General features: G+C 38.8%; 2 protein-coding genes across 4 annotated transcripts; both read right to left on the reverse strand.

The window, feature by feature from the left end:
- Window positions 1-534: 534 nt before the first annotated feature.
- On the reverse strand, window positions 535-6,172 carry LOC106753075 (transcription repressor OFP1). 3 transcript variants are annotated; one of them, XM_022777380.1, is made up of 2 exons: window positions 2,887-6,172; window positions 535-624 (listed from the first exon to the last, which is right to left on the reverse strand). In XM_022777380.1, exons 1-2 carry the CDS (start codon window positions 4,011-4,013, stop codon window positions 564-566), a joined length of 1,188 nt encoding a protein of 395 aa, XP_022633101.1. In that variant the 5' UTR covers window positions 4,014-6,172; the 3' UTR covers window positions 535-563. The 3 variants fall into 3 exon arrangements, with proteins under 3 accessions (XP_022633101.1, XP_022633102.1, XP_022633103.1); XM_022777381.1 differs by lacking the exon at window positions 535-624 and adding an exon at window positions 2,053-2,215; XM_022777382.1 differs by lacking the exon at window positions 535-624 and adding an exon at window positions 2,247-2,341.
- Window positions 6,173-6,406: 234 nt separating this feature from the next.
- On the reverse strand, window positions 6,407-9,114 carry LOC106753093 (U-box domain-containing protein 16). The gene has a single exon (XM_014634883.2). It carries the CDS (start codon window positions 8,635-8,637, stop codon window positions 6,568-6,570), a length of 2,070 nt encoding a protein of 689 aa, XP_014490369.1. The 5' UTR covers window positions 8,638-9,114; the 3' UTR covers window positions 6,407-6,567.
- Window positions 9,115-12,352: the final 3,238 nt, after the last annotated feature.

Genomic DNA, 12,352 nt, shown 5'->3' on the forward strand with positions numbered 1-12,352 from the left:
AGAGAGATTATTATGATTGTTTTCAATTGGATCGTAACTAGACTGTCACTAATCAATGATTCACACCAAAATCTTTAAAGATATGAGATAAAATGTTAGGTAATTTGTATTTACTGAATTATTAATGTTTAAACTGACTCATATTCATTAAAATATATTTTCTAAGTAACCTTCCAAATATAACTAGGGGACTTAAAATTCTATTATAGTTTTACTTTTAAAAGTATTTGAAAGATTAAGAAAAGAAAGCATCATTAAAATACACCTTTCTTATTTAATCATTCGAAATATATTTTAAGCATTAAACTTTTGATAAAATGTCAAGTTTTAAATTATACAATATCTAAAATACAATTGATCTTAATAATATTATCTGAACTCATTTAATATCTAAGGTATGTGTGTACCCTGTGTTTAGAAATTTGTTGGGATTTCAAGAACATTAAAAAAAACAGACAGAATATTTAGGAGTGTATCCAACTAGAACGATGGAGATCTCTAACACATTCCACATGAATTCAAGAGGGTAGAAAGAAAAGTTTTGTCTCTTGATAAAACAACTCTTAATGAGTTAATTGATCAAACTGGAACAACAAATTAATGCATATCATGTGTTTGATATTCCTACAATAAACAGTGTTGCACACTTGTGTTAGGGATATGTCATTCTCTCTAAACTTCACACCACAAACAACTACCATATTTAAACTTCAATCGTTTATATAAATAGTATAGAGACAGAGTTAAAAGTTAATTTGAGCTGTCATACCATATATTATATCCATATAAAAGTTAAAGACATAGAATGAATTGCCATATATAGATTACATAAAATACTGTCTTATATGCTGTCATTGTTTTCCTCTTCCCACTTGTCTTTGAATATGAGGGCATTTATTGGCCATAAATAAAATAGATATTGTTTGAAGGAGGATTCAGTGGATGGTACCACAAAACATTGAGTACTTAACTCAAATGTTAATAAGATTTTTTCAATATCACCATTAACCAATTTATACTGCATAGTTACTGCAGGAACACACTTTTGTGGATATTTTATGACACTTGATTTTATACAAAAGAATTTGGATTTGACAATGAAATGTTTTTTATTCTTTTACCACGACAAAGGTGAGATCCTAAAGTTAAGATGGTCCTTGCTGCCAGAATTACAGGAAAATCTGAGAAACATGATTAACAAGTTTGAATAATAGGAGGTGTTCCTCATCTTTTGAGTAATTTGTCAAGTTAGAAAGCGACAACAACATTATGAATAGGTACTATCTTTTAAGTGTGGGATAATGCTACTATGTCCACACAAATTTGGAAATTCAATTGGGATAGTTCAAGTCAACATTTTCAGCTCTTTGGTTTTAATATTTATATGTGAAATGCTTTGTCACTAAATTAGAAAACTAACAAAGTAAGTGGCACATGACAAAGTCTTAAGTCATAAACCAGAAGGACCCTAAATGCCCTTGTGGTTAAAGTCTGCACCCCTTTTGAAATAATCGAAGTAACTTTACCTTTTCAAAATCAAAGTTCCACCTTTAGACATGCTTCAAGAAATTAGAGACCTTTATTGTTTATTCCACAGCTCATAGGGTTTAACGCAGGGCACAGTGGATCAATTTGAATTTCTGATATTTGTAGTCAGAAAAAAATGGTTGTTCCAATTTAAAATAGTGTACGGTTATGAATGAAACATTTTCCCTCACCTTTGAACCGTGAAGGTTTTTTCATAATACATGTTCAATGTGTGTGTTGTGTTGAGATGGAAAATGAGCATGCGAGATCTTAAAAGCTGCATGGTCTGGTCTGGCTTGGGGATAAGCACAAAGCAAAACCTTCAAAATTTGTGACCAAAGACGTGAAATCTAGAGCTTGTACTTAAAGGGGAACTTCTTTTGGGTAAAAATATCAAAGTTCAATAGAAGAAGCTGTCAGTTATTGCATATGATGCTGGTGAGGGACCCTTCTCAACTATTTATACAATTTTGTGCAGTTCTATGTCTTGTTCTCAAACTACTTTAGGTTCATGAGGGTACTGAATTTCTGACGCAAATTTTGGTGTTTAAGTAAAACGAAACAAAACCAGCATGCCCAAGTTTTTTTTTTTTTTTCCTTCCTATGCACTCAATAAAACAATGCCTTTGTAGACACCATTCTTCACGGTTACCTGCCATTGACCCTACCACACAGTCTCTATGCAGCTCTGCAGCATATAAAATCATAAATGAATTAATTCCCTTTGTGACAAAAATTCGCCAAACCCCTTTTGTTTTCCCACGGATCAAGCCAAAGCAGAGAAATTTCCCATTACATTCATCATTAACAATTCCTTCACAAGAAATAAAAAAAAAAAAATGAGAAAATAATAACACCCTTCGAAATTGAAGACAGAGAGACTTTGTACACTTTTCAGACTACCATAATCAAATGTTCATTTGGCTTAGCACCAGCGTCTGTTCAACTTGATTACCATAATATATTACATGCATAATTACAGAGATAAATATTTATGTGAAAAATTAAAAGTCTATAAACTAAGAATTTTGTCAACTCAAACGGTTTCAAAATTGCAGTCCAAAACCAGATGTGCAAACTTAACCTTGCAATTTTGAAAACCTTATATATGCATCTTATCGTGATTACAGCTGCATCAGCCATAATTTTAAATCATATTTTGCATACAATTCAAGCTGCAGCAGCCAATGTTTTAACAAACAGTAGCTAAGATTTTGGTTGCAGAGTCAAGATTTTAAGCTCTTGATAAATATATTGTGACTGCAATTTCGACTGTGTTTGTCTGCATTTGATGAGATTGTGACTGCTTGAAACCTTCATGAGAGACTGTAATTTAGCATCTTTAGCATTTATTATTACCTTGGTTGAGTCAAATCAAACCAAATTTGCTTGAAAACTTTGATGATGAGGTCGTGATACTGATCTGAATTGAGAGAAAGGTAGCAAGCAAGTAGATCCTCCAAGTCCTTGGATGCCCTTATGTTGTTCTCCACAATCATCTCCACCATTGACTCCCTGAAATCCTTCTGTGGGTCAAAAGAAGACTTCACAACCGCAAAACTCTCCGAGAGGCTTCTCCGGGAGCCGGAACTCGCCGTCAACGACACACTTTTCCGCCCCTTCCATCCGGCGATTTTGGGCGAGTGGACCCTCAACCTCATCCCCGGAGAATTCACAGAGAACCGCCTCACAGAACCACTGTTCCTCTGTTCCTTCATTGCAGACTCTTCCTTCACAACTCTCACCTTCAACGACCCTTGTTTGAGTTCTCTTTTCTTTAACAACTTGGGTGGCTTGGTTATGATCGGAGGAAGCTCAAGTTCTGAGAAGGTTTCATCATAGTCGTTGTTGCGGCTGTTGTTGTAACTGTAGTAGCCATCAAGCTTGTTATCCTTTCTTGGTATGGAGTTTTTGTCGACGTCGATGATGATGTCGTTGGTGGGGTGGTTGTTTTTGTTTGTGTTAAGCCTGCAAGAGGCGCAAGAGGTGGTTGACAAGGAAACCATTTCATCGAACGATGAAGAACACGGGAGAACACGGTCTGTTCTGAATTCTGGGGAATCTGACTCGGGTGAGGAGTCAAATGGGGACGAGGAAGAGTGTTCCTGCGGTGAATCAGATTTGGTCCACATGGATTCGAGCGTGCTGCGACAGCTACAACCTGAGGAAGCAAACTTTGTGGTTCTTGGAGCTCTTGTTTTGGTTCTCTGTTTGGTTGATTTTCTGGGAGGGGAAAATTTCGGGGTGTTTGAGGGTGAGGTTTTGAGGTCTCTTGTGATGTAGTATGACTTTCTGGGGTTGTTGTTGTTGTTGTATTGGTGGAGGGGTTGGTTTGGTTTTGATGAATGTGAGGTTGAAGTGGATGAAGTTTGCTTCTTCTTCCCAGAGAGTGTGGTGTTTTGCTTTCTTCCCTTCCCCATATCCCTGAGCTTGTAAAACCAAGCATTCGGAATCATATCTGATAATCTAAACCTATGATTCCCCATCCTTCTCTCACTCTGTTTGTGAAGGTGTTGAATGCTTTCTAGTTCTCTCTATCAGTGTCTGTTTTGACACTCTTTGTTTGTAGGATAATAAATAGAGAGAGAGAGAGAGAGAGAAAGAAAGAAGGGTATTTGGAATTGGAGGTGAAGGGGCTGGGACTGGGGCCACAAGAGAGGAAAAAGTTGGCATAAAGGCAAAAAAGTGGGGTAGAAGAAGTGAATGACATTGTGGAACTGTGACACCAATTAAGGCCTAAACAAAACACAATGTGTGCTGTTAAAACAACCAGAGTGATCACTGTTTTTTTTATTTCTTAAGGTTTGGTCACTTAGCAAGCACCCTTCCACGTAGACAACAGTTTCATGCCTTCTGAGCTTTAGGCACATCTTCTTCCTCCACGTGGGTTGCATGCTGACATATATAATGCCTCACACCAGAAGTAAAAGGAGTCCACATTGAACGTGGCCGAAAAGGGTTTCAGACATGCACGGGAGCACGCAGTTCCAACAACACCAACAGTGAAACTAACCAGGAGCAGGAGCAGGAGCAAGTGGGTCTTTCAAATAGGGTAAAGTAAAAGCAGCAGTGTAAGTTTTGATTGCAAGCTAAAGCAAGAAAACAAACTTAGTTGTAAAAAGGAAGTGTGAGTAGTTTAGAATGTGGAACTTGTAATGTGGTGTGTGATGGTGGAAGTAGTGGTATATGGTTCAATTTTGGTTAAAATTTTGTTGTGCAAAGGGAGAGTAGAGGGCCTGAAAAGAATTGGAAAGGAAGAAGCTTTTGGGAGTGGAAAAAGCTTATTGTTGTGGGTCAGGATTACGTGCATCCAAATGTAGAAAATCTAAGTGGCCCATCGATTAAAGAGGTTCTGTAACATTGGATTAGTGTACAATTTTGATCTGCGTTGTTTCTTATAATTGTTTCTATTTCATGGTTATGGAAATCGGAACATGGGCCTGCTACATAGTCTAGGTTTTGATTTGGCACCATGTGTATCCATCGTTTTCTAGGGAAGCCCTTGACGTACCATGTCTCATGGGTAAAGAAAAACGAATCATTTTTCAACCAAAGCTAAATGGCCATGAATTCCCCCCATTGCAAAGGTGCTGACACGGACACACAGATCTAAATTTAAACACAGATGTCAACTCAAAACCCTAGAGTTTTCAATAATATTGGTACCATGATGAACATGGATTGTACTGGAGAGATTGCTAAAGCGGTAAGAAATAAATATGTATGATGTGTGTGCATTGTGTGTCTTCCCCAGAAGTCTGTAATGGGGTTTTGGAGGCTATTTTGGTGGGTTAAGTGGTCATAAATTTGGTCAATAGATCATACTGGTCCCCCTCCATATTGCATGGAAAGGTGGAATACCAATCACCATGTTAACGGTCTAGGTGGAGTGTTGGTGTCCAAACTAGAATCTATGCATAATGTTTCAGACTGAAATATGGATTCATTACAGAGGGGACCAAAGAGTGCAAGTGTCGTTCATGCCTCAAAATATGTATTTTTTTTTCTTTGTATTTTTAGGAAACACAAAGAATGTACCTCATCCTACTCTTATACTCCTTCTTTGCTACTTCTTTGTGTTATTGTATCTCTACTAGCCTTGCTTCCTTTCTTCCAATCTCATATCACCCTAAAACAGGACAGCCCAACTTCAGGCCCATTATCAGATATTGGGTATTATGGGCCGGGCTTTTCAGTCTTGGGAAAATCAATGTCAGCCCAGGCCCAAGGATAAAAGAAAGGGAAGATGCTGTTTATGTTCACTCACTTTTTTCTCCTCACACCCTCTTTTTATTTCCTATCAGCTTTTGTCTCTTCTTCTTGAATTTGGGATACTGTTTTCCATAATTAATTATGCTCTCATACATTATAAAAAGTAGTTTGCATAACAAAACATCATGACAAATATATTACAGAAATTACTTCATGCAAATGGATATCTTGTAATAAAAGACTACAGAACAAAGGTGGAATGTGAGAGGAAGAGCATGAGGTTTGAATGGCTCAAAAGAAAAAAACCTAGATGACTCGCATAGTAGTAATGAGAAAAAAAAAGCAGCAAGTATTTGCTTATAGCGGACTTTTCTCATAAGACATGGATCAAGGAATGTGTCGCACATAAAAGGAAAACCAAACCAAACCAAGCAAGCATCTTGTTACTCCTCATGTTTGCATCCACTTTAAACAAATTAAGGTTTGAAAAGTGCCTACATGATCTCTTGAAGAACATAAGAAAGAGGTGCAGAATAGAATGGATAGCAGAGAGGACCAACTCATGTACTAAAAGTTCCATTGCCATTGCAAACAATTAAACATTAATAGACTGAACATAACAATAGAACGAGTCAGCTTAGCAACTGAAGTTGGAAACTCAATCGAATGAAAGAATGCCAAAATAATCTTTATAAAATACAAACCTGCTCCATAGATTACATTTTACAGGATGGCAAAATCAATTGTAAAAACAAAAACAATGAATCAACGATCTTTCACTTTTCAGACATATTTACAAATTGTTATTAACAGAATAACATACAAATGTTACGGTGCTAATGTAGTGGTTGAGGGAATGACCATGGTGGTTGTTGACATCCCTTCACTCTCTCCGCCATCCAGCCCCGCCGCCCACCGCCGCAAAATCCTCAACAGCGTCGCCGCCTTCCGTCGCCCCCTGACACTCCCCACGGCCATGAGTTCCCAAATTATCCTCTCCACTCCGGGAACCGCCGCCAGCTCAGCCACAACCTCCGACCCGCCCTTCCGACACATGGTGACCAGCGTCGCCGCTGCACTCTCCCTTGCCCTCTCCGACCCCTCCCTGAGAACCGCCCCCAGCCGCTTAATCCCGGCGTAAGCCGCCGCCACAGCCACCAACCCACCCCTCTTGACCACCGCCTCCAGAATCGTCACCCCCTCCTCCGGCATCGCCGCCATGACCTCCGCAGCCATTGATACGGCGCCCCCTTCCACCAGGCGCGCCACCGTCTCCCTGTCTGCCGCGAGGTTGAGTATCGCCGCCAGCGCATCACGCCTCGCCCCTTCGGGCCCACCCCGCGCCAAATTCACCAGGCCGCTAATTACACGTGTTTTCCTACCCAACTTCTTTCTGTGCGCTGGCACACCAGATAAACTAAACACCGTCGCCGCCGCGTTGGCCTTCGCCTCCCACGTGACACCCGAGAGCAAAACCTCGGCAACGGCGTTTAACGCGCCGTCCGTCTCCATTATCCTCGTCTTGTTCGCCTCCAGAATAGACAAATTCAGTATCGTTGTCACGGCGTTAACCTGTAGGCTCGGGTTCTCCATTCCCACATCGAGAAACCGAACCAAAAGCGGAATCGCCCCCGCTTCGGCAATACAGGCTCGGCTATCTGAATCTGTTTTCGCCAAAACTCTAAGCTCGTAAACTGCGCCGTTCGTATCTTCAACGGACAAAGGGGCGTTGTCGATTCCCTTGAGCTTGTTCACCAGAAACGACACCGTCATACGCGTGGCTTCCAACGCGGCCTTATTGGTTACTCCACCGTTGAGTTTCCCTGTAACTGTTTCCACTTCGAAGGGGATTTTCTGCTCGCGACACCACGTCGCTATCATGTTCCTCAGCACGCGATTGGGGATTAGGTCGGTGTGTGAGAGAGTTTGACCCGTTTTAGGACACGTGTTGTGTCCTGAATCCATCCACAGTTGGATAGATACACGATCGTACGTCTGTCCCGTCGCCACCACGACAGGATCTTGCATGAGCTCTAGGCTAATCGGACACCGGTAATCTGCCGGTACTGCGAACTCCGACGACTGACTCCTTCGCAGACTGACGCTCCTCGTCGATGGCGTTGATGCGCCGAAGAGAACGCACTTGGCGAAACGAACAAGGCCGATCAACGCTACGAGATCCGCCTTCGATTGCTCCTCGCTCCGGTTTTGAATCTCCTCCTCCAAGTTCTCAATCTCCGCTCTGCAGCTCGAAGCGTCACGAATCTCCAGTTTCTCGAAAATCGAAGAAAGATGCGCCTGATCAGGAACGATCTCGTTCTTGATCCGGTCGAGGACGGAAACAACCTCGCGCCGAAGGTTAATCTGTTCCGTCCCGATGACAGGCCTGGATTCGGAGCACTGTTTCCTGACAAGGAGAACGAGGTCCCGAACGTCGTCGTTCAGGGTGAGTTCCTGGATAGGGAAGACGTCGAGGAGCGTGGAGAGTTCTCCGGTGAGCCTATGGAAGGTGTCGGCGACGATTTCGATTTGCATGAGCAAATTGAACCTGCTTCCGTTGGAGAAATCCTCAATCAAAGTTTTGATTTTGTGCAGAACGATGTGCATTTCTTCGAGGCAGAGGAAGAGAGAGTGGGGAACCACAACGGAATCGGGATTCACGGTGGAAGACCGAATCAGGTCTTCGAAAACGACACCGAGGAGCTGCGTTTTGCGGATGGCGGAACATGAAGCGCGGTTGAAGAGAAAGTTGGCGGAGCTGTTAAGGTCTAAAGAACATATCTGATCCGTGAGTTGAAGCAGAGAGAAGAGAAGGTTAAGGTCGCTCAGCTTGGAAGTGTTAAACGACGCCCCGGGCCGTCGTTTTCGGGTTGTGAACGTTTCAGGAGAAAGAGCCATGGTTGTTGTTGTCAATGCTCAGTGCCCAATTGATGATGATAGTTAAAAAGGTGCAAATGAAGTTGAGAAAGGTGGAAGAAGGAAGAAGGAAGAAGGAAGAAGACTTTTCATTGTAGTTGATGACGGCACGAAAATACGATTAAATAATAGAAGCATTAAAAAAAATATGTTATGTGTGGCCATATTGATTTATTTATCCATCAACAATTCCAGGTTTTGTTTTCTACGTGCCAAACTCGTTCAATCAACCGTCTGCTGCTACCATGAATAATAATATACAACGATGGTGGGTGGTTTTTGAATTTTGACTGCGTTTTGGTTTGGTTTCTGTGATATTTGTGCACACGGAATTCTGGTGCAGTTCTAATCTTTTGGTGATACCCCAGTTGACATTATTGTTTTTGTGGTCAAATTCATTAGTTGACAAAGCGTGTAGCAGCCAATTTGTTGAAGTCCACATCATGATCCTGGATTAAAGTTTGAGCTTTTGAGTTAGATGCAAAAGGGTAAACAGTTAATTAAAACTGTATATGCAATATTGTTCTGCATTTTTTACTATTATAGTTTTCTTGACTTTGTATGAACTGGTAGGCACTGGCTTGATCAAGTTGGTGAGACTGCAATTGGTAAGGGTTGTTGTGGACTTAGCTGTTAATCATATATTATGGTCTTCCATCATTGCATTAAAGTATTCATTGAACCAATCAATTACTTTCAGGATCACCTTTGGTTTGGTATATATCCTATTTGGATTTAATATTAAAGAAAAACCTTTACATTTTGAAATTTTCTTTTAGACGACAGAGTAAAGTACAAGAGGATACACGTATCAATCAGCAATGATTTTGCGAAATAGCCTAGAAATCTATTGAAACCACAGCATCTAACTTTAACTTTTCATCAAATACATGAATACAGCTGGAAGAATACGTGTCTTGCTGGTCTAAAAAGTTAATTAATTAGTAATTAATCTGTGTGATTAATGGTACTGAGATATATTATGCAGATATTTTTATTTGGGATGTTTCCTTTACTGTATTTAATGGGGCATAAATGTTGGATTCGTGTGCCCTATGATTTCATCATTGATGTTGTTGAATTTTGTGCAGAGTGGATTTTGACATTTTAAGGAAGTTTCAACAACTCTTCAATTCAATATGGTAAACAGAAATCAGACACTTCTTTTCGGTACGCAAATCATATATGCTACGAAAATTTTTTCCAAACACACTTTAAAGAAAATTAGATAAAATTTATTGTTTTGAATTTTCTTCTTTTAATATTCTTATCCGAATATGTCTTTACACAGTTAAAGTTGATGACAATTGTTATCCATGTATGGGCACACAATCCAAGGTTTTCCGGTTTACTAACTCCAATATTTAGCCGCCAAATTTGGATGACTTCAATGGATTAACTGGATGTTGACTAAGCTGCAAGTAACTTTGATAACACGCAATTAAGATAGCCAAGTAATGCTACGGTTTATTAATAGGATAAGACTTTCATTTCGCTTTCACAAATATCATTTAAAGTCCTACTTGTGTTTTTTTTTTTTCATCTGCTTAGGGTCTCTTCATCTTCACTTTTTACACTTTATTTTTGGCCACATTCATAGAGAACGATCCCAATTTTGATACTGTTTTATTAGGCGTGGAAAATCTTTAAGACATGGTTGGTTGGTGGGTTTCTGTGGGCTGTGTTTCACCACCTAAGGGTTCAATGTTCGTGTTCATGTATTTTATCACTGAATCCCATGGTTGCCATGACTATGTCCCACACTGTTTTTGTACTATCTTCCGTTTCTTGTTGCCAAAATATTTGAGTATAACTTAAAAGCAAACCTTTTTTTTTCCTTTACTTGTATTGTGATTTAAGGTAACATTACCGAAACGTGTTAATTTATCTACTTTGATTCATATCTTAAATGTGTTGCCATGTTTCAACTTATTAACAACAACAAAAAATATGCTTGAATATATTATATTCTCCATTCTCAATCTTTTTCTTTTTATGTATGAAATTTTGAAGGATATGTGTTAGTATGTATTATACATGCAAAATGGACATATTAGAACATGATATTAAATTAGATGTAATGAAATCTATGTAGTTTAAAGTATATTAGATCAGTTATGAAGGGAACTGATATAATATTTTTATATTAGATCGGTTATGAAAAGAATTGATCTAACATGTCATTTTTAAATGAAAAAGAAAATCAGGATGTCATATTAAATTGAGTATGGGAGAAACTGATCCAATATGCTTCGTTTTCTGAAGCATGAAACCCTTTTCTTTCTTTTTCTTCCCTCTCGTGCCCTTTCTATTTACATCCATGGCCATTGTGCACACCCAATGTTCTCATTTCTTTCCTCCATTGTTGAAGCTTTCATCTTTATTAGACCACAACTGTCATCATCATTGATAATCACGAATCTGACTAGGGTCGCAACACCATTGAAGCTTCCATTCCCGTCCACGCACCATGAACTCGTCCAAGGCTTGCACCGTTGAAGCATCCATTGTCGTCTTCGCTCTGTGCTCCACGCATCAAGCACTTACCCACTGTTATTGTGCACCATGCACCATGTCCACACTACAAAACCACGTTGTTGAAGCTTTTGTTCAAGTTCCTCCATCCACTATTCACGAGACTACCTCTTGACTCCTCTCTATGACCGCTACCCCATCATTACTTCATTGATAAAGGTTAGTTTCTATGCTATTCAATATTTGATTTAATGATTTAAGTTGAAATCTTTTGAGTGATGTTTTTTTGTGTGTGAAGAATTACGCTTTAATACTTAGTTCATATGATACTTAAATAAAATATGGTTGATATTGTGGTAAATTGTATTAATGATATATTTTATTAATATATCATTCATAGATATGTATAAACGTAAGATGTAGTTGAGATAGTTTTAGTAGAGCAACCAAAATATGGTTGCAAATCGATTTTCAAAATTTATCTAATGGAATGATTTCCATTAACAAAACCATAAGATATATATAGTTCCTCAAAAACCATTTATCTTTCTTCCACATCTTGTGTTTATGAATCATAGAAACTTTCACAAAAAGTGAATGTTTATAAGCAACACGATCACATGATGTAAGATTTCATAATACAGTATACAACATGTCTTTTAAATCAAGTTCTTATATTGTTTAGTAATGGATCGAAGTTGGATGAATTCGAAGGAATCACTGATGTGTATGAGAATGACGTTGAAGAGTTTCTATACTTTTGCTCAACAAATTGGGAGTGAGGTAAATGGAAAGTGTTATTGTCCTTGTATTAATTGGTTTAATGGGAGACAACAACAAATTAAGTTGATATGAGAACATATGTGATGGTATCCTAAAGAGTTATACAACGTGGATATGACATGATGAAGTTGTACACCTTCCAACCGTATATAAAAGTGAATAGTTTGATATACATTGTGAGGATCACACGGAAGATATGATTTATGATATTAGACAAGACAATTTTTGGCGAGCACACATATGTATGATTTAGAAAAGCCTTTATATCTTGGTTGTACGAGTTTCACTCACTTGTTAGTGATATTAAGATTATTTAACATTAAAGCAATAAATTGTGTCAAATGTTCCAAACGATTGTCAACCTATCATTATGAGGCAAAAAAGATATTATGTCTGATGGGTATGAAGTACCAAATAATTCATGTATGTCCCAATGATT

The sequence above is a fragment of the Vigna radiata genome, unplaced genomic scaffold, assembly GCF_000741045.1.
Source record: "Vigna radiata var. radiata cultivar VC1973A unplaced genomic scaffold, Vradiata_ver6 scaffold_91, whole genome shotgun sequence".
NCBI classification, from domain to species: Eukaryota; Viridiplantae; Streptophyta; class Magnoliopsida; order Fabales; family Fabaceae; genus Vigna; species Vigna radiata.